Source organism: Drechmeria coniospora, chromosome 01, assembly GCF_001625195.1.
Source record: "Drechmeria coniospora strain ARSEF 6962 chromosome 01, whole genome shotgun sequence".
Lineage (NCBI taxonomy): Eukaryota > Fungi > Ascomycota > Sordariomycetes > Hypocreales > Ophiocordycipitaceae > Drechmeria > Drechmeria coniospora.
Window position 1 is genome coordinate 7,021,886 of NC_054389.1, and position 27,387 is coordinate 7,049,272.

At 60.3% G+C, this 27,387-nt stretch overlaps 7 protein-coding genes across 7 annotated transcripts; 2 read left to right on the forward strand and 5 right to left on the reverse strand.

Annotated features, from left to right (window-relative positions):
* Positions 1-217: 217 nt before the first annotated feature.
* Positions 218-892, reverse strand: DCS_01824 (uncharacterized protein; the record flags this gene model as incomplete). Its single annotated transcript, XM_040799155.1, has 1 exon — positions 218-892. One exon carries the CDS (start codon positions 890-892, stop codon positions 218-220), a length of 675 nt encoding a protein of 224 aa, XP_040660038.1.
* Positions 893-3,391: 2,499 nt separating this feature from the next.
* On the reverse strand, positions 3,392-3,986 carry DCS_01825 (STF2-like protein; the record flags this gene model as incomplete). Its single annotated transcript, XM_040799156.1, has 3 exons — positions 3,392-3,614; positions 3,685-3,841; positions 3,932-3,986. 3 exons carry the CDS (start codon positions 3,984-3,986, stop codon positions 3,392-3,394), a joined length of 435 nt encoding a protein of 144 aa, XP_040660039.1.
* Positions 3,987-7,623: 3,637 nt separating this feature from the next.
* DCS_01826 (uncharacterized protein) lies at positions 7,624-12,770 on the reverse strand (the record flags this gene model as incomplete). Its single annotated transcript, XM_040799157.1, has 6 exons — positions 7,624-7,758; positions 7,836-7,916; positions 8,012-8,478; positions 8,663-12,284; positions 12,348-12,533; positions 12,597-12,770. The coding sequence occupies 6 exons, from the start codon at positions 12,768-12,770 to the stop codon at positions 7,624-7,626; spliced, it is 4,665 nt and encodes a 1,554-aa protein (XP_040660040.1).
* A 2,052-nt stretch (positions 12,771-14,822) lies between these two features.
* DCS_01827 (MAP kinase kinase EMK1) lies at positions 14,823-16,675 on the forward strand (the record flags this gene model as incomplete). The annotated part of the gene is made up of 4 exons (XM_040799158.1): positions 14,823-15,107; positions 15,211-15,368; positions 15,435-15,966; positions 16,025-16,675. The coding sequence occupies 4 exons, from the start codon at positions 14,823-14,825 to the stop codon at positions 16,673-16,675; spliced, it is 1,626 nt and encodes a 541-aa protein (XP_040660041.1).
* A 500-nt stretch (positions 16,676-17,175) lies between these two features.
* On the reverse strand, positions 17,176-18,180 carry DCS_01828 (HAD-like domain protein; the record flags this gene model as incomplete). Its single annotated transcript, XM_040799159.1, has 2 exons — positions 17,176-17,773; positions 18,080-18,180. 2 exons carry the CDS (start codon positions 18,178-18,180, stop codon positions 17,176-17,178), a joined length of 699 nt encoding a protein of 232 aa, XP_040660042.1.
* Positions 18,181-20,516: 2,336 nt separating this feature from the next.
* DCS_01829 (60S ribosomal protein L19) lies at positions 20,517-24,214 on the forward strand (the record flags this gene model as incomplete). The annotated part of the gene is made up of 3 exons (XM_040799160.1): positions 20,517-20,756; positions 20,989-23,551; positions 23,637-24,214. The coding sequence occupies 3 exons, from the start codon at positions 20,517-20,519 to the stop codon at positions 24,212-24,214; spliced, it is 3,381 nt and encodes a 1,126-aa protein (XP_040660043.1).
* A 336-nt stretch (positions 24,215-24,550) lies between these two features.
* Positions 24,551-26,942, reverse strand: DCS_01830 (putative DNA directed DNA polymerase II chain B; the record flags this gene model as incomplete). Its single annotated transcript, XM_040799161.1, has 2 exons — positions 24,551-26,177; positions 26,239-26,942. 2 exons carry the CDS (start codon positions 26,940-26,942, stop codon positions 24,551-24,553), a joined length of 2,331 nt encoding a protein of 776 aa, XP_040660044.1.
* Between the last annotated feature and the right edge of the window lie 445 nt (positions 26,943-27,387).

Here is a 27,387-nt window from a genome sequence, read left to right on the forward strand (position 1 = left end):
TTCCGCCAGTCATGCCTTTCCGTGCCGGCTCGGACGAGCACGACATGACGTGAATGGGGAGGTAGTCCTTCGGCTAAGCCGCCTTCTCCATCGCCGCCTTCCCCATCGCCGCCTCCATCGCCCGCTCCCCCTGCCGCCTCGTCATGTGTGCATGCGTTGCCTTGCTCTCGACCTGGTCTCCGCTCGACGAGGCAGCGACAGCAACCGCCGCGGTGCTCTACGAGGCCGGCAGGGCACTCCTCCTCTTCAGCTCTTCGCGCACCTCGGCCTTGAGCTCCTCGATGGCCACCTCGGTCTCGAGCACTCGCCCGACGCCGTTGCGCCAGGATTCGTCGAGGAGGTGCATCTCGGCGGCGACGTCGTTCTGCCTCGAGGCGCGGGTCGCGTTGACGAGATCCATGTCTTTCTTCGTGTCGGCGAGCTCGCGCTCGAGGGAGCGGAGGAGGGATTCGAGGTGGTAGTTGCCGAGGAGCCAAGCGTTGGCGCCGTGGCGGTCGAGCAGCGCGAGGTTCTCGTTGCGGGCGGCGAGGTAGGAGCCCGACACGCAGGCAGCCTCGAAGACGGGTGTGAGGGACTTTGCCGACGAGGCGTTGTCGGCGGATGGCCGCTCGGGAGCCTCGTAGCGTTCGAGGTTGAGCGGCTGCATGGCCGTCCCGGAGGCGATGCGGTCGAGCTCGGCGGCTATGGCGGGGGAGAAGGAAGGTTCCCTGGCCGCCGCGTCGGCCGGGGATGGCTGCGGGTGCTGCTCCAGCTCGGCGGACACGAGGGCGCGCGCGGCCGCAAGGGCCTCGACCGAAGGCTCAGGGTCGATGTCTACGTGGGTCCGGCGTTGGCTCGCTGCTGCGCGGATGGCGCGACGGGGAGGGGCGAGACTCACAAGGGAGAGATTCATGATACGCCGGGGGGACGGGCATGGCGAGGGAAGCGGCGACGAGAGTGCCCGTCGTCTTGGGAGGCGTCGGGGGGTGCGTCGGGGGGTGCGTCGGGGGGTCCGCACGTCAGGCCAGGCCAAGATCAGCCTCGTGTCGAGGTCGCCTCGTGTCAAGGTCAGCTTCGTGTCAAGATCAGCCTCGTGTCGAGGTCAGTGTCGTGTCAAGACCAACCTCGTGTCGAGGTCAGCCTCTTGTCAAGATCAGCCTCGTGTCGAGGTCAGCGTCGTGTCGAGGTCAGCGTCGTGTCAAGATCGGCCTCGTGTCAAGATCAGCCTCGTGTCGAGGTCAGCCTCTTGTCGAGGTCAGCCTCTTGTCGAGATCAGCTTCGTGTCAAGATCAACCTCGTGTCGAGGTCAGCCTCGTGTCAAGATCAACCTCGTGTCGAGGTCAGCCTCTTGTCAAGATCGGCCTCGTGTCGAGGTCAGCGTCGTGTCAAGATCGGCCTCGTGTCAAGATCAGCCTCGTGTCGAGGTCAGCCTCTTGTCAAGATCAGCCTCTTGTCAAGATCAGCCTCTTGTCAAGATCATCCTCTTGTCAAGATCAGCCTCGTTTCAAGGTCAGCCTCGTGTCAAGGTCAGCCCCGTGTCGAGGCCAGCCTCGCCGCCAACGGGAGCTCGGCGAGACGTTTGGCTGCCCTGGCACGGCGGAATATGAACGCGGGCGTGATGTCGAACGCAATGGCGAACCCCTATGCAGGCGGCGGTGTTGGATGGAGGCGCTATCTCGTCCAAGGTATGGATGGACCTGTCGTCGAGGCAATGGAGAAGGCGAAGGCGCGTCACATCTGTCGATGATGCAAAGGGATTTTTTTTGCCTCGTCGATTAGGAAGCGTCAAGATGATTAAAAGTACGCACGGACCGCGTCCGTCGTAGGGTGGGGCCCCTGGAAGGTCCTTCCGTGCCCCGTAGGGTACATGAAGGTACTTGTAATACTTGCTCAATTGTACTCCGTGCAAGTACTGTACAACTACAGTACACCACTTGCGGTAGTTGTACAAGTACGGAATACCTGCGTACCTAGTACTTAGTAAGGGCCTCCTTTTACGCACGAGTGTATTGATGCATAATACTGACCTCCGTACGGAGTATGGAGTACACGTACTTATGCTACAGGTACAGTACAGAGCTTCAGTGGGTGCAAGCCTTTTTTTGCAGTACTTGGACAGTATAATTACGGCACTTTCCCACCAACTCCCAGCTCGCTTCAGCGCAGGGCACAGCTGCAGTTCGAAAGAGTGCACAGTGCATATGCATGTACACCTACGTACGGGTTGGTTGTATACAGTATGTGGCCGAGTGTATGGAATAGTCCGCACGGAGTACAAATGCTGGAGCACGCGATGAGTACAAGAACAGTACATGCACACAGTACTTGGAGCACAGCCAGCTAGCTACCAGGCACTGTACGGTACTTGCAGTACAGGTAATGATCACAGTGTCGATTTCCCATCGGATTCGGCAATGCCTGCCACAATTCCTCCCACGACAACACCGGAAGCAGATGCGTCGGTTGCGCCTTGGCCTTGTAACATCATGTACCTACGGCGACCCTTCGGCCGTCGATTGACGTAATGGTGGTGCGAGTCAGCACGGCTGATGCGGCACATCCATACCATGCTACGGCCACCATGGACTTCCATGCAGATCGCAACACATCATGCCGCGTGACGATGATGCCATCTCGCTCGTGCCCGAGGCACCATTCGGGGAGGATTCCGCCTCGTCGCTCGTCGGCCGACGCTCGCCCTCGACTCCCGTCCATCAAGGGCGAAATTTCGTCTTCAGACGACGGAGGAAGCCACTGACGTGACGGCGGCGTCGACGGCGGCGCCCACGGCCTTGGAGGTGTCCGCGTAGTGGTGGTGCACGCAATCGAGGGGCAGCACCGCTTCCTCGCAGGCCGCCCTCTGCTTCGCATGCGTCGACTGCGTTTCGTGCTCGGAGGGGCAGGGCAGGCAAGGGCAGGCAGAGCCTCCCGGTGCCGATGCTCGCTCGCAGGATCCACGGTCCGTCCCAGGGTCGGCGTGCACGCATCGAGGGCGACGGCGGCGTCCCCGAGGCACGGCACGATGCGGCGTCACAAGGTGCTGCCGTGGACATGAAGGCTTTGGTTCATTCAAGGCCGTGGCCAGTGGCATTGACTGGCGATGTGATGATACAGTTGTACATCTTTGAATCCACATACAGCGTGGTGCAAAGCAAATCCTAGTCCCGCCCCAATCCCCAGGGTCGTCGAGGACGAGCATCGCGAGGCGAGCTCGGTCCCGACGCATCCTTCCCGTCCGTCCATGGGCCGGCGGCGCGTACCGTCATGTCGTGCCTCCAAGCTCCGCCCTTGAGAAAGCACGTGTGTTGTTGTGAAAAATATAGACTGCGGCCCCTGCTGGTGGAAAAGAAAGAACGCAACCGAGAGCGAGCGACGACGGGCGGGACCCGGCGGGACCCGGCGGGGACGGCATCTAAGACGAGATGCCGCTCTCCGACGAGTCCGTCTTGGACAGGTCGTCGCCCTCTTCGCTGACGGGGCCGTGGACCGACTCCTCGAAGACGGGGTCGTGCTCGTTGACGTCAAACTTGGTCTTGAAGTCTCCCATGGAGTGGGAGACGCTGCTGCTGTTGGAGCGGCGGCGCGCGTTGGTGAAGCGGAACTCCTCATCCATCACCTCCTCGCCAAAGCTCCCCCTGTTCGACGGTGCGTCAGCGGCCGATGACGGGCTGGGCGGGGGTGCGGGGATGGGGGTTTGTCACGTACCAGTTTCCCTTGCCGCCGCCATCCTTCTTGACCTTTTTGGGGTCGACGTCGGCGTAGCCGTGCTTCGCGAAGAAGCGTGGGAGGTGTTCCGAGGGCGCGGCGGAGCCGTCGGCGAGACCCTTGTGGTCACGGTCGTTGGCCTTGTGGGAGCGAGTCACTGCAGGGACCTGACGTCAGCCGAGACTCGCCGAAAGGAGTGGGGGGAGGGGACGCGAGGTGGAGAGTGCAAGGGAGCTGGGGTGGAGACGACGGGTCACGATGCGTGACGGGGCAAACGACATGACGTCTGCCCATGTCGCCATGAGTGCGTCATGCTGGATGCCGAAAAAGGCGAGCAAGAATGGAAGCAAGAATGGAAGCAAGAATGGAAGCAAGAATGGAAGCAAGAACGGAAGCAAGAACGGACGGCGAACCTACTTTTGATGAAACTAGATGGCTGAAAGTGCTGTACCTGGAGGAGAAATGAGGCCAACTTTTTCGCTTTTCAAACTCAACGATGCTGCTGGTATCTCGTCCGGTCGATCGATGAGCACGTCTGTCGTGTCGGGAGGGAGGAGAGCAGGTGGAGAGAGGAGAATGCTGCAATGGTTCGTCGGAGGTGCGGGCGATGCGTGTGCCGAGGGCAGATGGTTGAATCGTGCGATGGGCGGACGGAGGAGGAGAGGATGGAGAGATGGGTGGATGGATGAAATGGATGGATGGATGGGTGGGTGGATGGGTGGATGGATATATATCGTTGGTGAGAGGGATAGTTATCCGGGACTGGATGTGGATGGATGGACGAGTTGTTGGTTGGATGGTCGGAAGAGGCGATAAAGTGTAGGTGTAGAAGCGTGGGAGGCAAACGAAAGCGAGAGGGAGCAGGACGAGGAAGTGTTATTATATCAGAGGGCCGCTCGGGTCCTGGAGGGGAGGGGAGGGGACTTTGGGGGGGAGAGGGGGGCGTGTATGACGAAGCCAATCAGCTCCGGGCGAGTCCTATCGACTGCAGCCTCCGAACAACCGTCGAGAGCGGTGCCAATGTACAGCGTACTTGGCGTGTACGGAGGACGGTATGCGGCACCGCGCGCTGCGAGGTGTACGGAGCAGGTACATGTACAAAGCTAGCACTGCCCGGGCACCGAGATACCACCTGGGCACGTTGGCGTGGGCTCTGCAAGTACAGAGTACCTGCGCCTTCGCCCTCTGTTGGCCGACGCTTCGAGGCACAGAGGCAGAGGAGCAGCGAGGACCGTGGTTGGCAGCGGCCTGAGGGCGACTTGCATGCGGCGAGGCGAGGAAGCCCCGTCGGCCAGCGCGTCCACGGGCGAGCAGCTCGTGCGATTGGTGCACGTGTATCGGCTCATGCACGCGAGCTCGAGGCCGTCGCACCTCGAGCCTTTGGTCCGCAACGATGGAGCGTCCGCTGGCGGCGGTGGAATCTGTCGGCGGCGGAATCTGTTGGGGCGGCAGCAGGCCAGCGGCTCAACTGCTGGTGGGTGGGAGCTACGAGGTGGCAGATGGCGGTAGCAGTTGGCAGGTAGCAGGTAGCAGGCAGCAGGCAGCAGGTAGCAGGCAGCAGGTAGCAGGCAGCAGGTAGCAGGTAGCAGTTGGCAGTGGGCAGTTAGCAGTTGGCAGCTGGCAGTTAGCAGTCAGCAGTTGGCAGTTGGCAGTCAACTGTTAGCAGTTGGCAGTCAACTGTTAGCAGTTGGCAGTTGCCAGTTAGCAGTCTGCAGTTGCCAGTTAGCAGTCAGCAGTTGGCAGTTAGCAGGTGCCTACTGGGACCTCAGCATCTCGTCGGCCCAGTCCACGTCGGCGCCGACTCGGACGCCCACGAGTACAGCCCCCCACTGTAGGTGCACACTGGCGTAGGCGGAGGTGGAATCAAGGTACTATCCGCCACGCCGTACGCACACCTGCTCGTCGTCGTGGCGACTGCGCAGAGTACCGTCCTCCGTGCCGGCCGCACTGTACCGGAGCCACTCGAACGGTGCGAGTGCGTCGTCGTCGCAGGCGAGGGGCGCTGGCGGGACAGTGTCGTCACCGCGCCAGTCGGCACGGGGTACGACGAAGAAGATCGAGGTCCCTGGCCATTACCTGCCGCTGGCTGCCGAGTAGGCGGGGGGGGGGGGGGGGGGGGGGTGCGCCATCAAACGTACTAGGTACCTATGATGCACGCACCACACGAACCCACCCCCATCGCGTGACCTGCCAGACTGACGCAATGCTGAGCCGGCAGGCGCTCGTCCCACCACAGCAGGGCAGCGCAGCGCCTGCGGTCCCCCGAACGCGGAGAAGCAGCGGCCACCGGCCGATGTCGTCGACGTGGGATCGTCGTCTTCGTCGCGTCACATGATGCGGGCGCGACGGCCTCGAGCGGACAGCAGTCGGACCGCTGCCGGTTCGCTCGGATGGAGCGTCGTGAGACGGACGCCGTACCTCCCTCCCCCCTGGTGGGTACCTCCAACCTGCCCTGGTACCTAGCAGGCATTCCGCGGGCTCGTCGACCTGCTAGGTACGGAGGCGTCCCTCGCCAGGTGCTGGTCTGGTCGGCCAACCATCTACCGGCTCCGCTAACAAGCCGCCGGTGCGGCGCGGGCGACGGGCTGCTAGGCCCCAAGGTACCGCCGCGAGAGGTTGCTCGGCCAGGACAGCCACCCCTTGGCCGGCGCGGACGGTACCCGGTACCCAGAGGTGACACATGTCGCTCAGCCATTTGCGGGGTACGGGGTACCGACATGGTCGCGCAAACGACGACGGCGGACGTGTGGGTCTGGCGCTCGGCACCTCGACGAGCATGCAAGTACTTACGTACTCGCTGTACTTGCGTGCACTGTACTTGCGCCGTACAGTGCAGTGAGTGCGAGTCATCACTGTACGGAGCAAGCATAGCACGGAGTACGGAGTACCTGTGCATGTACTGGCACTTGCCGGACGCACAGCACCGCCGCAAGTACATGCGCAAGTACCAACAGTGCCGCGCAGGGTGCACTTGGTACTTGCCGTGCCGGACGGTGTACATTAAACCGTACTAATTAGCCAGTGTGCTGTACAGGGGACAGCAAGTAACATGTACAAGTGCCGACAGTGCCGCACAGGGTGCTTGACGGTGTACATTGAGCCGTACCAATTACTAGGTACCTAGCCAGTGTGCTGTGCAGGGGACGGTACGTAACGTGTACAAGCACCGACAGTGCCGCGAAGGGTGCTTGACGGTGTACATTGAGCCGTGCCAATTCCCTAGCCACTGTGCTGCACAGGGGACGGTACGTAACGTGTGCAGGTACCAACAGTGCCGCACAGGGTGCTTGACGGTGTACATTAAGCCGTACTAATTACTACTAGGTAGCCAGCGTGCTGTACAGGGGACATTACCTAGTAAGTAACGTGAGTACCGACAGTGCCGCACAGGGTGCAATTGGAACTTGCTGTGCTTGACGGTGTACTCCGTGCAACAGGCAAGTATAGTTGTACTGTGCAGGGGACAGCAAGTAACATGTACAAGTACCAACAGTGCCGCACAGGGTGCAATTGAACCTTGCTGTGCTTGACAGTGTACTCCGTGCAACAAGAACGTGTAATTGTACTGTGCAGCGGACAGCACTTACTTGCTTAAGTACTTACGTACGTAGGTCCCCCGTACTTACGGAGTACTTGCACCATCATTACTCCGTGCTCGTATGTACCTACTGTACTGTAGAGCACTTGCCTAGTACTTATCTACAGTAGATACCTCCAAGTGTACACTGTACAGGGCATGTGCAACGTACCCCGCACTGTGCTTGGAGTACTGTTTGTGTACGAGTCCTCCGTAACTACGGCAATGCTCCGTACCTGCACAGTGCTTACAGCACTTGCTGGGTCTGGACGTAATTACCGTGTACTTGCAGTACTGTGCAGCGTATTGCTCAGTACGTGCCGAGAGCCTTGTTCAAACCTCATATCAATGCCCACCAAACTCTACTTGCACGTGTTGGCCATCGCCGAGAGAGCAGAGTCGGAGAGAGAGCCGTTCGTCGCCTTTCCTCCCGCCCGTTGCAACAGGGCCGATATCGCTGCAGCTTCGTATCCATTCTGGCGCAAGACGTCACGAGGCTAGAATGGCATCGAATGTCTTGCATCGTTTGTTGAGAACGGGTACCTGCCTGGGACCGGCATTCTCCGTGACTCACCGCGGCCCCGGCTGCTCGTCCACGCTGCCATGCTGCTGCTGCCATCTCTGTCCCTGCGCCGTGCTCGTGCTTGCTCTGCATCTAATTATGTCACCGTCATTCCGTGTGCGCCGACGTGGAACGTTCCTGAATCCTGCCCCCGAGTCCATCTCCACCCGCAGGGGTCCCCGACGCACCACCTGACCTCGCCTCGGCCCGCCGTCATCATGGCCCATCCGCATGGCGTGTCGGCCAAGGCGACCGACGTGGTCCCGACCTCGCCGATGCCATCCGCCGACGTCACCCAAGTCCGCTTCGGCCTCGCCGGCATGCCGCCCCGGCCGTGCAGGTCGTCCGTTTCGTGCCGCACGTCCCGCGCCTCTCCGCCAGCACGAAGCTTGCGTGCAAAGAGTAGGACGCTTCTCGGCCGTGGGAGACATCTCGGCCGTGAGAGGCATCTCGTCAGTACCTGGGCATTCGGTGGCTCCGGCGCTGCCCATCGACCGCGCCGTCACCTCGTGCCCATCTTGGAAAACTCGTTCTGGTACCGCAGCTTGAAGCCGTTGCACAGCGCGCGCATGTCCGGGTACTGGTACCCCTTGAGCTCGAACCCCTGCGGGATGGCTCGCACCGGCAGCCCGATGACCCGCGCCGTCCGGCTCGCCTTGAAGCAGAGCCAAAAGTAGCCGGCGTGCTTCGTGTCGATGCAAAAGGCGTACGTCGAGCGGTTGGGGTTGGCGTCAATGTACGTCGTCAACCATTTTTCTGCCCGCGTGCATTCGTTAGCTAGCGGACGGGACCCTCGCGTCGTCGCGCGCCGAACCGTCGGCCGCCTGCTTCTTGCTCACCTGTCTCGGCCCGTGACCTGTTCTGGAACTTGTCGTGCCGCATCAGCTCCTCGACCTTGCGGGCCATCGCCTTGACGTGGTCGACGATGAGCTCGTCGAGGTCGCTGTACGTGTACTTGCCGCCCACCCGCAGCAGCTTGCCGACGGAGAACTCGTTGTCCTTTTGCATCTCGAGCACGTCAATGTGCTGGTAGACGTTGTCCGCCACCTTCCACGTGATGGCGAGGTGGTCGTTGCCCTTGGACGACGGCCGCACGATGACCTCGCCCGACGGCTGCGACCCGAGGTACTCCTCCGCCTGCACCGAGTTGTAGGGCTTAAAGTTGGGGTGCTTCACCACGCGCTGCGTCCGCCCCGTCGTCTTGTCCTTCTCCCGCAGCTCCTCCTTGTCCTTGGCCTCGAGCTCGTAGTCCCAGCCGTCGCGGCCGTGGCGCACCGGCGGCTTGTACGCCGTCCGCAGCGAGTCCTCCCGCATCGACAGCTTGGCCATGAAGTCCTGGTAGTTGACCTCGAGGATCTTGCCCTGCACCGTCTGGCCGGCGCTCAGCACGTCCTTGACCGACGGCCGGCTCGTCACCTCGTGCGCCTCGACCCTGCCCTCGATGCCGCAGTCGAGCTTGACGATGGCAAAGTCGTCGCGGACGAGCCGGACGCTGACGGGCACGATCATGCCCTCGCAGAGCGTCGACTTGGTCTCGCCCGTGAACTGGGTGAAGACGTCCGCCTGGCTCAGCGGCGCGAAGCTTCGTCGCAGCTCCTCGTAGGGCGCCTGCAGCTCGGCGCTGATGGCCTCGAGCGTCGCCCGCTTGCGCTGGTTAAAGTTCTTGAGCAGCTGGTCGGCGTACTCGTCCAGCACGAGCTCGTTGACCCGCTCCTGCTCCTCCTGCCGGAAGAGCTTCCGGACGATGGCCCCCGGCCCGTTCTCGTCCGTCTCGGCCTTGACGTCCTCCTCGTCGAGCTCGAGCGCGTCGGCCGCCATCTTGCGTCCGAGCTCGTAGTCCTCCGGGTGCACGCGCGTGTTGTCGAGCGGGTCCGACGACGGGTTCGTCGCCTCGAACTCGATGTACAGGAAGCTCGCGCAGTTGTTCCACACGCGCGGCCCCACCACCGGCACCTTTCCCGTGTCCGGGTCGCCGACGAGCTCGTCCCGGGTGCCGACGGAGCCGCCGTTGGTGTTGATGGCCTTGATGACGCTCGTCGCCTTGCGCGGGCCGAGGCCGGCCACGTACGGCAGCAGGTTGGCCGTGTACGCGTCGCCCATGGCCTCGTTGATGTTGACGCCCACCATGTTGACCGTGTCGACCATGGCCGACTCGAGGTACTTGATGAGCTTCTCCTGCGGCAGCATGTGCTGGCACGGGTGGAAGGAGAGCGACGACATGTCCTTGCCCAGCGCCGCGTACTCCTTCATCGGGTTCTGCATGTACCGCGCCAGCGCCACGCAGTAGCGGGTGACGGGGTTGAGCGACGGGTGCTCGGCGAGCGCGCGCGGGCTGTCCTTGTAGAGGCGCGCCACCTCGTCGTCGACGATGACCACCTCCAACGGCTCCGTGCGGTAGTCGTTCGTCTCGGCGTCGTCAAACTCGGGACCCATGAGTCCCTTGTCGCTGATGAGGCTCTCGAGGTCTCGGACGAGCCTGTTCGACTCGGCGCACCAGCCGCTGACGCCGACGACGTCGGGCCGGCGCCGCTGGACGAGCTCGACGAACTCGTCGCGCTGCGCCTCGTCCCGGGCGAGGTTCCCAAACTTGCCCTGCTCGAGCACGCGGCCGTCCTCGTCCACCCAGGCCCAGCAGGTCGGCTCCCGCGCCGGGTCTCCCATGCCGTTCGAGAGCGTGAGGACGCGGGGCGCCGTGCCCAGGACCATACCCTTCGGCTTGTACGGCGCCTGGTCGAGCTTCCGATAAAATTCTTGCCGGCACATCCTCAGCACCTCGTCCTGGCAGAACGATCGGATCACCTCCTTGACGTTCTTGACGATGATCTTCTCGAGCTTGGGGTAGCACAGGTCGATGACCTTTTTGCGCTCCTCGCGCCACTGCTCCGCGCGGTCGCTCTTGTTCTCCGACTCGAACTCCTGGTATAGCTGTCGGCGGAAGTCGTAGCGCGGAGGCATCTCCACCTTGATCTCCACGAGGCCCTCCTCCTCGGCCCGCATCATCTTCAGGAACAGCTCCGGCTGGTGGACGAGGTCGGCGATGGCCTGGTTCTGCACGTACTTGATCTCGTAGTACGGGTGGGAGTCGTCGATCTTGCGCAGCCCCTTGTCCGTCCGCCGGCAGCTGATTTCGGCCGCCTGGTAGAACGAGCTGCGGAAGAACTTGCGCATGCGGGGGCTCGCAAACAGATCCTCGGCGTACATCTGCCGAGCCGCGTGCATCACCTGGGTGCCGGTGTTGAAGTGGTCGTCGATGAGGCTGTCGGCCAGGTCCATCGGGTACTGATCGTCGTCCTCGGGCGACACCTTCTTCCCCAGACGCAAGGCATTCTTGGCGAGCTGGTCCGACGAGATGCCGTACGCCTTGACAAAGTAGAGCGACTTGCCGTTGCGCACGCGGTCGAGGAGGGAGGATTTGGAGCCCGGCCGCTTCATCTGCGAGACGTTGCCGGACAGGGCGGCCAGGTCCTTCAGCTTCGAGCCGTACTGGAACTGCAGGTAATCCTGCAGGTCCTGGAGCTCCTCCATGGTCGTCGCCTCGGGGATCATCTCCTCCACCATGGCGTCCTCGACGTCGAGCGTCTTGAGGTTCTCAAACGTCCTCTCGAGCGACGCTCTCTTCTCCACAAAGGAGCGGAATTTGATGTCGAGCTCGAGGATTTTCCACAGGTCGTCCTGGTTCAGCAGCTTGTCCGACTGTATGGTGTAGTCTGGCGCGTCGGGGTCGTCGCGCGTCGATCGTCGGATCTTCTTGGAGTGGAGGAGATAGTCCTTGCGGTGCTGGAAGACGTAGGGCACCTCGACCTCGTCGACGATGAAGAACTCGAGCACCTTGCCGACCGCTTTCGCGAACGGTGCCTGGAGCTCCTGGGCCAACCCCTTCTTGGGCCAGAGCAGGTTCGTGATCCACCGGGCCTCTTCCTTGAACTGCTCGGCCGAGAGCTGCAGGTTCTTGAAGGGCTTGCGGTCCAGCTGGAATCGCTCGGGCTCGTCGGTGAAGCGGATTTCGTTGTCCTCGTCGGTGAGGAGCTTCTCCTTCAGCTGCGACGGCTCAAAGACGTCCTTGAGCTCGATGGCCTGCTCTTCCCTCTCTCGGTCCTCCTCTTCATCCTCCAGCTGCAGGGCCCAGGCGTAATCCTCGCCGTTGCCGAAAATGGCTTCCATGTCATCGAGCGCATCCTTGCCCAGACCACTGGTGTCGACGATGGCTCCGACGCCGCGGTCTCGGGGCCTCGCGACCTCGGCATCTTCGAGCTGGCGCATTCGTTCATCCTCATCCTCGGGGAAGTCTTCCTCGATGAAGTCGTCGAATTCGTCGGCCTGCGTTCGAAAGTTGGCTCTGCTGTACGGGTGCTGGTCCCCCGCGTCTTCGTCTTCGTCCGAGAAGATCTCCTCGAGGCCTCGATGCTCCCTTTCGGGTTCGTCGTCACCGCGGTGGCCACGCTTCAGCCGTTTGAACTTGGACTAGAGCACATGGTCAGCTTTCCCGAGCATCCAATGGGCACCGTGCGGCGGATGATGACGGACCTGGGTCTGTGGCTTTGGCCGTTCCCCAAACTGCTCGCCGATGAGCTCCAAGTCGTCTTCGTCGAGCCGTTCTTCCTGTTCACGATCGCGGGGTTCTCGTTTCCGCTTGACGACCGGTCGATCTTCCTCGTCCGAGTCTCCTCTGTCTTCGTCCTCGTCTTCGTCGACGATGAAGCCTTCACGGATCTACGCACACGGGGTGTGCAGGTTAGCGAACCATGTCGTCTTGACGGCACACAGAGGACGCACCTTTCGGGCCTCCTCCTCATCGTCGTCATCTTCCTCCTCCTCGCTAGAGTCTTCAAAGTGCGTCGACTTGGCCTTTCTTCCCCCCTCGCCAGTTTCTTCGTCAAACGAGTCGTCATCCTCCTCATCATCCAGCTCGGCCTCGCCGGAGATCAGATCGCGCATCGAGTTGCTCATCGTGGTGCTGGCAACCGGCTCGACGGAGCAGGCGTCGAGAAGACGACGATGTGCGAGAATCGATCGACGGCTCGAAAGCGGGCGCAGCCGGCGAGCTTGACAGGGTAGGGATGATACGAGAGACGGGCAGTCGAGAGAGGACAAGATTGAAAAATGTTGGCCGGTGTCGAATTGGTGTCCTGTTGTGCTTTGATTTTCGGGAGTCGTACTTCCGTGGCAGGGGGCCGAGTAATTACTTGTAAATGTTATGTTGCTCGTTCGTCGATTACGTAAAGCAAATATTGCTGCCTATTTAGCCCACTGTTGACGTACCGATGGGCGGGCCCCGATCTGATCAGCAAGACCTCTGCTCGCGCCGAATGACGAACTCGCCTTTTGGATAAACGGTACGGCGAATGGAGGCATACGAGTCTGCTAGCGACATGTGCAATGGGCAATATGCCTTGTTCATACCAGAAGCTGCATCGAGAAGCTGCATCGAGCCCCTCTTCCATCGGATTCTCCCTACCTCATTCGCAGCCATACTTGATTCGCAGTCATATTCCGTGCCGAGGCTGCACCGTCATCACGCACGATGGAAGATGATGCCAATCCAAGGGGCGAACTCAACGTTGTCAAATCGCCAGTTATTGGTTCGCAAATGAATATTCTCTGTTGACGTTCGACCTGGGCGCCCCCCAAGGGCAGGCTAACGGCGCTGGCGAGTCTAGGTTTCTACATCACGCAGCACCCTCGACGGCCAACCTACTAATTCCGACGACATGGGGAAAATAAAGTCAACGACACAATGAATACAGCTGCTGGCAGCAGAACGCAGACTCCGTCACATGCACGACGACGATGTCACAAATTCGTTTCTATCCCGTGCTATTTCGACAGCCAATTCGCTTCTGGTTTCCTCGTGGCCACTGCTAGCACCGTCAAGTTGACGCTCACCCAGCGAACATGGCACGAGCGTGCTAGTACTGAGTATTGTAACATTTACATTGATTATTGATCGGCATGTCTCTCTCCATGGTCATATTTCACCCTTCAAGGCTTTCTGGTCAGTGGTTGGAGATGGACTTGACTGATGGAACCCCGTCACAGACCGCTGCCTGGTAAGACCTACCATACAGGTGCTGAGTAAGTACTATAATTACTTAGTGAGAAGTAACATGTACTTACTGAGAAGTAAGCAAGTACTATTAATAATTAGCAAGCAAGTACAAGTAACCAGGCGTGACAAAGGAGCCAATAAAGACTGGTGGACATTGTGGTATTACCCAGCATTAATACTTAGGGACTAGCCCAAGCTACCTCAACTCCTCGGTGCCTTGATCCTATGGAACAGTACAAGTACTGTGCAGTACCTAGCAGTCTCGTGACTCTGTCCCGCACAATTGCCTAGGGTAGTGACAATAGAGCCTACAGGGGGAGATGTGCCTCACTAAATAACCCCACAGAACGCTTGCAACCCGCCATCAGCCGTGCCAAAGTACAGCACTGTATGTACCCCGAACTCCGTACGGTACTCCCTACAGTGACGAGGAACACCTACGGCACCAATCTCTACGGGGCCGAGAATAATCCCCCCCCCCCCCCTTCCTACACAAAGGCATCCATCCATTCTCGCACAGTCACCTCTCGATACCGGCCACCATCCAGCAGGGACGGACAGTTCAGCTGCGTAAACTCTGGCTTGGCTTTGTTTGCAGAGCCGTTTTCGAAACCCCGTCGTTCAGATCTATCCATCAGCCAAAGTTAAAATCCCCTTGGCCGCGGCCTGCACCGTTAGAATCGAAACACCTTGGGGCGCCCCCCGTCATTACCCCACCACCGTTCGCCGACGGCTTGAACGTCGTCCGTTATTCACGCAACCGCTCCTGGGCAACTCATCCTCATCGCCCAGCGCAAGACACTCGACGGCGAAGTGGCATGACACCCCGAGCCTTGCTGTCTTGAGCCTTCTCCGAGTTTGAACCTCCCGGCTCTCCGCCGGTCCCCTCTCGGACTCCATCCCAGTCGCCCCCGACAGCTGGCGAACAGCCCCCCCCCCCCCCCCCACGCACCATGGCCGACCCCTTTGCTCCGCGCTCGATGAAGCGCAAAAACGTCAAAGGACTCGCCCTGACACCTGCCGCTCCGCGGCCCCCGCCGACGGCGGAGACGAACCGAGCCGGGAACGATCACGATCACGACGAGGCCGAAAAGGATGGCCAGCTGGAGATTGGAATCGAGTACAAGTTGAACCTGAGGATAGAGGATCTCGAGATCCTCAAGGAGCTCGGTTCCGGCAATGGAGGCACCGTGAGCAAGGTCAAGCACCTCACGACCGGCACCGTCATGGCTCGCAAGGTATGCCCCGTCCGTCGATGCCCCCTGCGCCCCCTTCGTCCCATCCTCGTCCCATCCTCGTCCTCTCCTCTCGCCGTCGATGGCCGTTGCTGATGCTTCCCAGGTGATCCACGTCGAAGCCAAAAAGGAGATGCGCAAGCGAATCGTTCGAGAACTACAAATCATGCACGGCTGCCACTCCGACTACATCGTCAACTTTTACGGCGCCTTCCTCAACAGCAACAACGACGTCATCATGTGCATGGAGTACATGGATGTGGGGTGAGTTCGGCCAGCGTCCTCCATGGGGGCCTCTGCATGGTTGCTGACCATGTGCCGCACGAGCAGGTCCCTGGACCGAGTGTCGAGAGTCTTTGGCCCCGTCCGCGTGGACGTGCTGGGCAAGATCGCCGAGGCGACGCTCGGAGGCCTCACGTACCTGTACACGAAGCATCACATCATGCACAGGGACATCAAGCCATCCAACATCTTGGTCAACTCGCGGGGATCCATCAAACTCTGCGACTTTGGCGTCTCCGGCGAGCTGATCAACTCCATCGCCGACACCTTTGTGGGCACGTCCACCTACATGGCCCCCGAGCGAATCCAGGGCGAAAAGTACACGGTCAAGTCGGACGTGTGGAGTTTTGGGCTGAGCATCATGGAGCTTGCCATCGGCAAGTTTCCCTTTGCCGCGAGCGAGCAGTTTTCGGATGAGGAGTGTGCGCCCGCCGGCATCCTGGACCTCTTGCAGCAGATTGTTCACGAGCCCGCGCCGCAGCTGCCCAAGAGCGATGCCTTCCCCGTCATCCTGGATGACATGATTCAAAAGTGTCTTTTCAAGGAGCCCGAGGAGCGGCCGACGCCGCAGGAACTTCTTGTACGGTCCTCTTCCACAGCCCTCTTCCACAGCCCACTTCCTCAGCCCTCTTCCCCAGCCCTCTTCCTCAGCCCTCTTCCAATGCCCTCTTCCAATGCCCTCTTCCACCCGCGCCCCTGCCCTTGAACGCGCCACTGACATGATGCCCAACCAGGACCGAGATCCCTTCGTCCAAGCGGCCAAGAGGACGCCGGTCGACCTCCGAGAATGGGCCGTGGGACTCATGGAGCGAGACAACCGCAAGTCTCATCTGGCCCCCCAGCTGTCGCCGGCAACGCAGGATCTGCTGCGATCGAGCGACTCACCCACCTTTTTTTCCCAGTCCGAGGACCGCACCATCCAAACGCCGACGTCGGGGGAGATTCCCATCGTCGGTGCCGGGATCATCTCGCCACAGGACTACCAGTCACACCGAAGTCGGTCGCCAAGCCGAAACGGTTACGGAACCAGCCGGACGCCCGTGAGCGCGCATGCCGGCTTGGCGCCTAGGGCGGCGACGACCAACTCGGCACCGCCGACGTCGCTCCACGACGCGACGACTCCCGTGGCCGCGGCCCCCTCCACATTCAGCCTGCCTGTCCGGTCCGGTCCCCCCGGCGGGCCTTTACCGCCTCCGCCGCCGAAGAAGGAAATGGCTGACGACCCCCGAAGGGAAAATCGACGGCAAGCGCAGTTTGGTCTGCCTCCGAACGCGGGCTACAGTCGATAGGGAACGACTTGGTCACTCGGAGGCCAGCACGCGAGCCAGGGCCTACTCTTCCATTTCGACGCTGGCCAGTACGGCGATATATAGCATCACTCGGCGCATCATTCCTCCATTTCTCCCCCGTTCTTTTATGAGTGCCGCCACTGTTGCGCATGAACAACGGGGTTTTCCAGGTCGGCACGGATGTCGGACGGCGGCGTGTCACGTCGCCGCCAAGTCATGCCGACGCGTCGCGGGTTGATGGTCAGCAATCCGACTCGAGCATGCACCGGTCTGTGGGAGATGTTTGTATTGTTAGCAACACAGGCTACGGGATAAATACAGAGCAGTCACATGACATTTCGGTTCATTTTTAGGGTCATTCATTTTCCCGCTCGATTTTCTTCCTTTCATTTCCGAAGCCAATGCCATGCTGGCACTGCAGGGTCGCTCCCGGCGTGCGTGCAGCGGTGGGTAAGGCGGGCAGGGATGCCTCGGGCAGGGGTGCCTCGGGCCTCGAGGTTTCATTCCGCCGTCAGCGGCCTCCCCTCGAAGCCGTCGTCCAGGATGGCGACCAGCTCGTCGAGGCTTTCGACGACTAGATCGGTGTCGGCATGGTCGGCCAAGTCCCTGTTGACGTGGTTCGCCAGCAGCACCGTCGCCGCGCCAGCTTTCCTCCCGGCCGTCATGTCGTCGAGGGAATCGCCGACCATGATCAGGCAGCTCGCATCGACACCGCCTGCCTGGTCGCGCAGGCCCCAGCTGTCGGCGATGTGCAAGATACCGGCCGGGTGGGGCTTGGGAGGACGAAACTCGCGGGTGACGACGGGGTGAAAGACGGAGCCGGCGAGGAATTTCGTCAAGAGGTTCTGGACGGGCACGTCAAAGTTGCGGGTGCAGATGGCCTTGGGCACGGCGCGGGCGTCGAGGTAGGTCATGAGGCGGTCAAGGCCTGGTTGGGGCACCTGGGCGGCCATGGCACGCCGTTCGATGGCTCGGATGGACTCGGTGGCGGCGGCCTGCTGCGGCTCGGGGAGCGACTCTATGTGCTGGAGGATGTCGATGGATTTGGGGATGCCGAGGGCGGCACGCATTTCGGCAAACATGTAGGTCTGAGGTTCGCTGCGGTCTACGTCAGCATGCCCGTACACTGCGCAGCACGTCCGGAGTCAGCGAGTTCCCTGCACGGCCAGCACATGCACTTGCATACGTAGGTATTCCCGAAATATACGTCTTGATGCGCATGGACAAGTGCCTCGTCGGCTCGTGTGCGTGGACGTATTGTATCCAGCCACGAGTGGTGCGAGGGGGCCACGGCCTGATCCTTGGGTCACGACCAAGTCCAAGTCGGGACACCAGCAAGGGGGGGAGGGGGGGAGGGGGGGAGGGGAGCTACAGGCACAAAGTGTATCGAGCAGATCAACGTACCATAGCGTTCCGTCCATGTCAAAGACGATGCCCCGCAACTTTGGACCGTCACCGTTCTTGCTCACGACACCATCTCTCAGAGGAGCGAAACGTCTAGGCATGGAGACGGCCAAGGCGGACAAAAGGCGCGGCATGTATCTGAAGCGAGAAACGGATGTCCTTTCAAGACAGGCCCTTGTTCACTCGTGGTGATATTGGGCGGGAATTCTGCGACTGCGTTTGCCGTCGAGGCACGTTCTTTGTCAAGCTTGGTCTGCAGGGTAGCCAGGTCGTCAGTAGCTGCGGGGTGGCAGCCTCGACAGCTGAGCTCACAGGCAAGTCGGCAGAGGGTCAGTTAAACCCGTGTGATGTGAGTCGTCACGGCGGATGGCGAGACTAGATGCGGGCGATGAGCAGGATTTCAATGCGTGGCAATGGGCGTATGCATGCAGATGTTTGGTAGCAGAATCGAAGTCGGTCGAACATCGTCATGGGCCCGCTTGTTCATTGGCTGATCGGCCAGAGCAAGCGTTGGACTGCCAGCAATTATAGCACTTGTTGTTGAACTCCGTAGTGCGTCGTAGTGCGTTGGGGTATTTAAAACCGCACTAGAAACACGGCCGCTCGCTCTCCGCCCTCGGGTTGCAGCGCTGGCCGAGTAGGGACATGGACTAATAATTAATAACCAGACCGCGGAGTAATTAGTCAAGCATTATTACCACAACTACTGTACGCATGCCTCGGGCCGGCCCATACTTTAAGCGTACAAGTCACCAAAGTTATTGAATTGGCTTCACAGGGTATATGCCGTTCGTAACAACAATCTCCTCCCGAGTTGGCATTTTTCTTCCATGGATGAAAATGGTCACGGACAAGCCGCAGGATGCTTGTCTGTCGCTTGTACCGAATGCGAGCTGGTAAGAGTATTCTTTGTACGATGGGAAAACTCCATCTAGCATTGGTTTTCGATTGTCAAGGGATCCTCTGTCGCCGCCAAGGGAGAAAAATCGTCGTTTGTCTTCGCGGATGCTGCCTGGTGGCTGCGTTCTAGGAACCACACAGATGATGTTCTAGATGCATGTTAGCAATGTATTTGTCGCTGATCGTTGCCATGTCTCTTCATGCGTACTCGGAAGCAACGGTTTGGAGACGCCGTGTATGCGAAGCTTGACGAACGAGAGCAGAACTTCCGACGTACAGTCCTTGTGGTGCTGCATTGCATGGGCCAGAGGAAGATGACGGCATGGAGGAAGCAGTCCTTGCGGTGCTGTTTTGCATGGGCCAGAGGAAGATGACGGCATGGAGGAAGCAGTCCTTGTGGTGCTGTTTTGCATGGGCCAGAAGAAGATGACGGTATGGAGGAAGCAGTCCTTGTGGTACTGTTTTGCATGGGCCAGAGGAAGATGACGGCATGGAGGAATAACCAGATCTGGCCTTGATGCTCAGTCAATATCTTCGTCCAGAGCAAGATGGAGGCCTCACTTCCAAGGACGCATTGTCGGTGACGGCTGGCAAGATTCGGACACACCGTGCTTCGATTCTTGCCACACGGTATCCGAATCGACGGAGCCTGTGCATGCACACCTCTACCAGCTAGCTGTACCTCGCGAGTATTGCTTTCAGTTCTAATATAAGCAAGTACACTGTCATCGATGGGGATAAAGTGTTTGTAGGGGTCCATGTAGTTGCAAGTACTCCCAACTACTCGTGCCTATGCATACTTGTACACTGCACTTGTGCTTGTTCTTGCATACAAGTACTTGCAAGTGTAGTTGTTGCGTAGTTGAATGTGTAGGGACTAATTAATTGGTACTTGTACGTTCTTACAGCTGAATGTACAAGTACAAGTATTATAGTACAGTGCTCCATACTGAGTACCCCCTCTTGAGCACTGAGTACCCCGTCCTGAGTACGCCGTTCGAAGCAAAGGAGATGTTAGTGGTGCTCCTACTCCGTACTCCGTACATGTAATGTACTTACTCCGTACTGTGTGTATTTGTTGTAGTTGTACTTGTATTTGAAGTACTTGTACTCAGGTACAGAGTACAGAGTACAGAATGTGGTGGTACAAGTCTGCGTACTCCACAAGTACTACGTACAACCAAGTACGACTACTCCGTACATGTACAACGTACTGTCATATCGCATTCCAATACGACGACACCAGGCCCGTTGCGAGGCAAGCGGCACTGGGCTGGTGGGGCCCATCACGATATGGCAGGAAGCCTTGGCGAATAGGAGCATACCCTGTGACCCACCAGCCAACCTAGTTGCGGAAAGGATGATCCAAACGCACTTTCCACCTCGCGCTTGCGTCCAACGGGAAAGAACGCCCTGGTTGGTTGTTGGCCGACGTTTCGTCTCGACTCCAGCAAGTACGAGCAAGTACAGCCAAGTTGGAAGGTGAAACTTATACAACCACGGATGATCGTACGTACGGATGCTCTACCATTCATGCATGCTTCAACGCTGCCAAAACACTCGCAGCACCATCACTATTCCTGCCGTTGCCTCTGCCGAACCGAGCAGCATATTCTCTGCACTTGCAACCGCTTCCTCGTCCATCCTGCCTTCTTCCTCGTCCGGCCTTCCTCCTCGTCCGGCCTTCCTCCTCGTCCGGCCTTCCTCCATCGGCACCTGCAACGTCGAGGGCTTCGACATCGACTTGCACCACGGCCTTTCGAGCCACGCTTCCCGCGTGAGCTCCAACAAATCATGAAGTTTGCCGGAACCCTGGATGCGACCAAACTAGGCCGCGCCGCAGATTCAAGGGCGACATGAGCTCGAGCGGGAGCTCCATCTCGGCTCCGTGGCCACCCAAGCGCCCGTCGAAACGAGGTGTATGACTCTCCTCCACTCCTCCTCCCTCGGCCGTCGCGAATCATGCCATGTCCGAGTTCCGTTCCGTTCCGTGCTGACGTGCCCCGTAGAAGATGAGAAATGGGACCTTCATCATCCCCAGTACCGGCGAGCGATCGAGGCGCCAGTTCACCCTCCGATCTCCGCCTGCCCTTGGCTCGTCGGGAGGCGACGGCACGGCCGACTCGTCGGCGGCCACGACGCCGGTCGCACCGACGACGCCGACGACGGAAAGCTTCCTCGCAAAAGCCCACACGGCCTACCGATGGGTCAATTCGGAACAGGGCCACCAGGTGCTCAAGTGCACCCTGGCCTACCTCCTCGGCAGCCTCGGCACCTTCTGGCCCGTCCTCTCCGACTTTCTCGGCCGCCGCGACGGGAAGCACATCGTCGCCACCCTGACCGTCTACTTTCACCCTGCGAGGACGGCCGGCTCCATGCTCGAAGCCGTCATGATTGCCATCATCGCCGTCGCCTACGCCGAGGCCGTCTGTGTCCTGTCCATGGCGGCCGCCGTCGCCTCCCGCAGCTGCATGGGGTCCGTCGTGCCGGCACACGCCATCGTCCTCGTCGTCTTCGTCGGAGGGGGCCTCGGCTTCGTCGGATGGTTCAAGCAGAAGATGAACCAGCCTCTCGTCAACACGGCCACCACCTTGGCCTCCATGGCCATCATCTCCGTCGTCACCAAGGAAGAATCCGTGCGGGAAGGGTACTTTTCCGGAGATAAGATTGTCCAGGTGCTCAAGATGCTCCTCCTCGGCATTACCTTCACCGTCGTCGTCAACCTCCTGGTCTGGAGGGTATCCGCCCGACACGTCTTGCGCGAGTCCATGGCCACGGCCTCCATGTGCCTGAGCGACAAGCTGTCCTTCATCGCCCGGGGCTTCCTCAACGGCACCGACGACGAGGTCAGCTCCCCCGCCTATGCCAAGATGACGGCCGAGTACCATGGCGCGTACGCGCAGATGTCTCAATCGTTGCGCGAGGCCAAGCTCGAGTACTACTTTCTCGGCCGCGAGCGTGTCTACGGCCTCGACAAGCGACTCTACAAGTCTGTCGAGGCCCTGTCCCGCGCCATCGGCGGCCTGCGAAGCGCCCTCGACACCCAGCTGGCCCTCTTGAAGGAGGTCCCGGCCGCGCCCTCGCGATCCGGATCCATGGTCTCGCCCGCACGCCCGACCCTCTCCCCGCCGCTCGTCAGGGCCGTCTCCAATTTCCTGGAAGAAGGACGCGAGCCTCTGTCCGTCATCGAAGAAGACGAGGCCGAGAGACAGGCCGCGGCATCGCCCCAGACACAGCAGGGCCCGGTGCTCGACATTTCCGTCGTGTTCCGAGCGCCCTCGGACATCTTTTCCCACTTCATGACGCTGCTGGGCCCTTCGATGAAGTCGCTGGTCTACACCCTGTCGGAGACGATACGAGAGTCTCCCTTCGACAAGGCCCGCAGCAGCAAGGTCGTCGTCAACGACCGGCTCCGAGAAAGCCTGCAGGATGCCCTCAGACTGTACAACAATGCTCGGCGTGACGCGTTGTATGAGCTGTACAAGAGCATAGAGCTCGGCCGCTCGAGGTCGGAGAAGATCCAGGCCGACATCGAAGAGGTCGCCGCCGCCTGCGGCCACTTTTCCTTCACCCTGATGGCCGTGGCCGACGAGATGGACCTGTACCTGGATGTCCTCCAGGACATGAAGCAGACGACCGAGATGCACGGCCGGAGCTGGCGTTGGCTCAGGTTCTGGACCTGTTGGAGCCCGTCCGCTCGGCGAAGCCAAGCAGACGATCCCGAATGCGACGCCTTGCTGCCGAAGAAGCAGACGCGACCTGTCATGAGATCGGCGCTGCCCAAGGGCATTCCCGAATCCATGGTGAGGCGAAAGGACTCCTTCAACTGGGACGCGGCGCCCCAGTCCAGCACTCTTGTTCGCACCCTGTCGCAAAGGACCTTGGCTCTCATGCGCTTCCTGGCCAGAGAAGACGTCAGCTTCGGCATCAAGGTCGGCATCGGCGCCGTCCTGTGGGCCATGTTTGCCTTCATATCGGCAACGCGGCCCATGTACCAGCACTGGAGAGGCGAATGGGGGTTGCTGTCGTACATGATTGTCGTCGGTATGACCACGGGCGCCTCGAACACGACCTCTACCGCTCGGCTCATCGGAACCCTCATCGGAGGCGCCTGCGCTTGCGTATCGTGGATCGCCAGTCAGGGCAACCCTTACCTCCTCGCCCTCTTCGGGTGCCTCGTCGCCTTTTGGAATTTTTACCTCATCTTGGTGAGGCAGAACGCGCCACTGGGCCGCATCTCGCTCTTGGCCTACAACGTCATCGTTCTGTACGCCTACAGTCTTTCGCAGGATGTGGACGATGACGACGACGACGAAGGCGGTAAGAACCCTCTCATCTTCAACATCACCTGGCATCGAGTCGTCGCCGTCGTGTTGGGAATCCTTTGGGGCATGATTATTTGCCGCCTTCTGTGGCCCATCTCGGGCCGCCGTAAATTTCGAGAGGGTCTCTCGGTGCTATACCTGCAGCTGGGGCTTATATGGAAGCGCGGCCCTTTGGAGATACTCGCGGAGAGCAACACCACGCTCGACTACATGCGCGAGGGGGAGCAAGCCGCCCTCCAACGCTATGGTGAGAACATCGACCCCTTTCTTTCAACACATCCACCCTTTTGTGGGGAGCGAGGACTTGCGTGGCTGACGAAAATCATCAATAGCCTTCAAGCTGGAGTCGTTGCGAAACTCGGCCAAATCCGAGTTTGAGCTTCGCGGCCCGTTCCCCCACGAAGCCTACGGGCGCATCATGCACTCGACCAAGCACATCCTCGACGGATTTTACGCCATGCGCCTCCTGACCCAGCGGCGACCGACCCCGTCTGCCGGCGAGCGTGCCCTTTTCGGCTTCACGTGCGAGGAGCGCGCTCGTCTATGCCAGCGCATATGCCACGTCTTTCAGGTGCTCGCCTCGAGCATCATGCTCGAGTATCCGCTCACCGACGCCATCCCCACCATCGACACGACCAAGGATCAGCTCCTCGGCAAGATATACCAGTTTCGAAAGGATCATATGGAAGCCGGGCTGGTACGCGCTGGTGAGGCGGACGGAACTAACGAATCTACCGTCGCCCCAGTGCCCACCGCTGCCGAGGTGGCCGAGGAGAAGGACTATGCGTTGCTGTACGCCTACACACTTGTGACGGTGCAGGTGGCCGAGGAGCTGAAGAGCGTTCGACGCGAGATCGAGAGCTTGTTCGGCGTGTTGAATTCGGAGGACTTGTTGCTCGAGTACACATGAGAGACCATGGGTTTGTCTTTGAAGTTTTACGTTCCGCTGCAATCATCATACCCCCCGCATTGCTCTATGGAAGCCAAATCTGCGTGGCTTTTCTGTACTTCGAATAGGTGGCCTTGGCACCATGCATATAATCATTATAAATAATTAATTATATACACATAAATGCAGTGCACATCGACCAGCTAAGCGCCGAGTCTTGGATATCCTGTAGCAAAAAGTGCATCCAACTGGATAAATGAAAGGAGCTCTGCTCTGAACGGGGTCATCAAATCGTGTGCGCCTATTCCATCAATGCTCGCCGGTGTGAAGTCTACTAAATCATCATGGGCACAGCGTCTAAAAGGTGCACTCCTTCAAGGTGCCCAGCCGGCCGACCTCGTACTCAACCCACCTGCCGACGCCCCTTTTCCCGGGCACGAGCACGCTCGCCGGGTTCATGACATGGCAGCCCTCGTAGGTGAGACAAAAGGGCGGCGCCGTCGTGTCGACAAGGACCATGGCCGAGGGCAGCGGGTACAGATGCAGCGCCGAGGCGTAGTCCCAGTGGACAGGGCGGATGGCATGCCGAAAGGGAGCGAGGTAGCCCTGGTCGAGGACCGACTTGACGAGTTTCTGCGCTACGCGGACGTCCTCGGTCAAGGACGACGGGGCGACGGCGTTGTCGTCGAGTTCCATGGCGTCGGCGTTTGGCTGCGACTCAGTGGCTGCGGGCGCGGGTGCGGCGGCATCGTCCAAGGCTCCCGCATCCTTCGAGGCGGTGGCCTGGCGCTGGAGGGCGACAGAGGTGCGGCGCAGACGAGCGGAGATGTCATCTCGGAAGAGGACGAGCTCGTGGTTGGGGCCGAAGAGCGAGAGACGCGCGGGGTTCGACGTCCAGACGGCGTTCCCGTGCAGGCCGTGGTGACCCGGCTCGGCGTTGGCCGTTGCGAAGGCGCGGCGGATGCGGGAGGTGAACATGTCCGGAACGGGCTTCCGGGGCAGAGGGGGCGAGGCGCCGGCGGAAAAGGCGGACACCCATCCGTCGTTGTCGCCGGGCACGAAGACAAAGGTCGAGGTACGCAGGAGGGTAGGGTAGTCGGAGAGCACGGATGCGAGGGCGTCAAAATATTCCTTGTACTCGATGCTTCCACCGCTGCCACCCCGGGCCATGACGGCCTGCTGGGTAAAGTTGCCGGTCAAGACGAAGCTCACGGGGGAGCAGGCCTCGGGTTCGGCGGCGTAGTGTGCGAGAATCTTGCGCAAAGCACGCAGCGCGCGAGGTTGGTCCAGGTTGAGCTCGCCAAGGATCACGACTCGGTTGCGTCCTGGCGTGTCCTCAGGAGGCGGTGGGAGCAGACGGCGCTCGAGCCTTCGCATCTTGGCTCCGACGGCTCGCTCGCTACCAAGGCCGAGGAAGTCAATCCAGCCGAAGCCTCCGCCAATGGTATGGTCCTGTCCTCCATCCGGGCCGCTGATGCCCAGCGTCGCCTTTCGCTTTTCGCACGGGGGCTGACCGATAAAGAAGCCCTGGAAGCGGCCGCCGAGGGTGCCTCCGACACCGCTGCTGCCGCTCAGTCCCTTGCCGACGGACTCCTCCTCCTCCTCGTAGACACCGTCGACGAGCACAATCATGCCCGGGCAGAACCAGGCCGAATCCTGGGGTATGACGACGGCTTGCTTGAGATCGAGAGCAATCGCTCCCGTCATGTCGCTAATGGCGAGTTCGCCCGTGGGAAGAATGACGAGGAGCCCGAGCAGCATGTGGGAGCTGCCATGGCAGCCAAGCATGTTTGCTATCGGCGTGATTTTGAGAGACTGCTGGCTCGAGAGGGAGTGCTGCATCGTGCGTTGGCGAGAGGAGGAGACGGAGGAAGTTTGGAAGGCTTCGTTTCGGAGGAGGCGTTGGTGGATGACATGATAGCGGTTGCGGAATATCGTCGTCTTGTGTGATGCCGGCGGCAGCAGCGACGGTTTTGTCGTTTCCCTGCACAGATGGTCAGCGTACGCGCGTGGGGGCGGCGACGGATGTGCAAAGCGGTACGGACCTCTCGAAATGCTTCTTGCCGACATTGTAGACAAGCCGCGGCTGCTCGTACGCATCAACGACATTCAGCCAGGCCCTCGGATCGTTGGTGTCGTCGTCGTCGTCGTCGTCGGCAGCTGCTTCCTGGACGCCGAGGGCGGATACGCCGAAGCTGGCGCTGCTGTCCTCCCTCGACAGGGTTGTCGGCCTCAGGCCGAGCCTCGTGTTCAAGGAATCTCCGTCGCGGACATCCAGCATGCTGTCCCCGCGCGGCAGGCCCCTCGTGGGACCGACAAGCTTGCCGCCGCTCATGTTGCCCTCCAACGTCTTGAGGATTTCGTGGAGGGCCTTGCTGGAGCCGTCGACGATGACGCCTCCGTTTCGGTTCTTCCAACTCCTCGCCACCTCCTCCAGCACCCGCTCGGCCAAGCCTTCCTCGCGCCATGCCGAGCCGCAGTGTCGACCAACAAAGGTGGCGAGCTCCTGCAGGGCCGAGGAGGAGAGTGTGAGGGAGTGCTTCTTGGTAAAGGTACGGAACGCGAGAGGACGCAGGGTTGCGGGAGGAAGTATGATGGGAAGGATGGCCGCCTTGGGGGCATTCACGCTGAATGGCTTGAGCGGATGGACCGGCGTGCCAAAGGCCGGAGAGGAGGACGGAATCGCCGACGAGGGAACGGGATTCGAATTCCTCTGCCTTCGAAAGAGGGGGACGGGCGTCCTGTCCATGATGGAATGCCGGGTGGGGGCAATCTCAAACGCTGCAGTCGAATGGGCCGTGGCTACCTGGCCATGATGATGTTCACTGGAGGTGCTTTGGCGATGGGCAAACGGCCGTGGACAAGGGTGTCGACGGTGTCGAAGGTGTCGAAGGTGTCGAAGGTGTCGAAGGTGTCGAAGGTGTCGAAGGTGTTGATGGTGCGGCCAGTGGTCGGTCGGTGGAGGTGGATGGATGTGCAAGGATCGCGTCGACACGCGTCTCGCGGGGTCTAATTGATTCTCTTAGTTGCATATCGGCATTTATTTCGCGGGGCGAGGCTCTGGCAGGTCCTAGTAATTAACGACACCAAGCTAGCTGCTTGCATGATCTCATCAGCCTTGTTTCGAACCATCCATTTCCTTGCTACAGAGTGCAGCCGGACAATTATTCGGACTCTTACGCGACTATACCTAC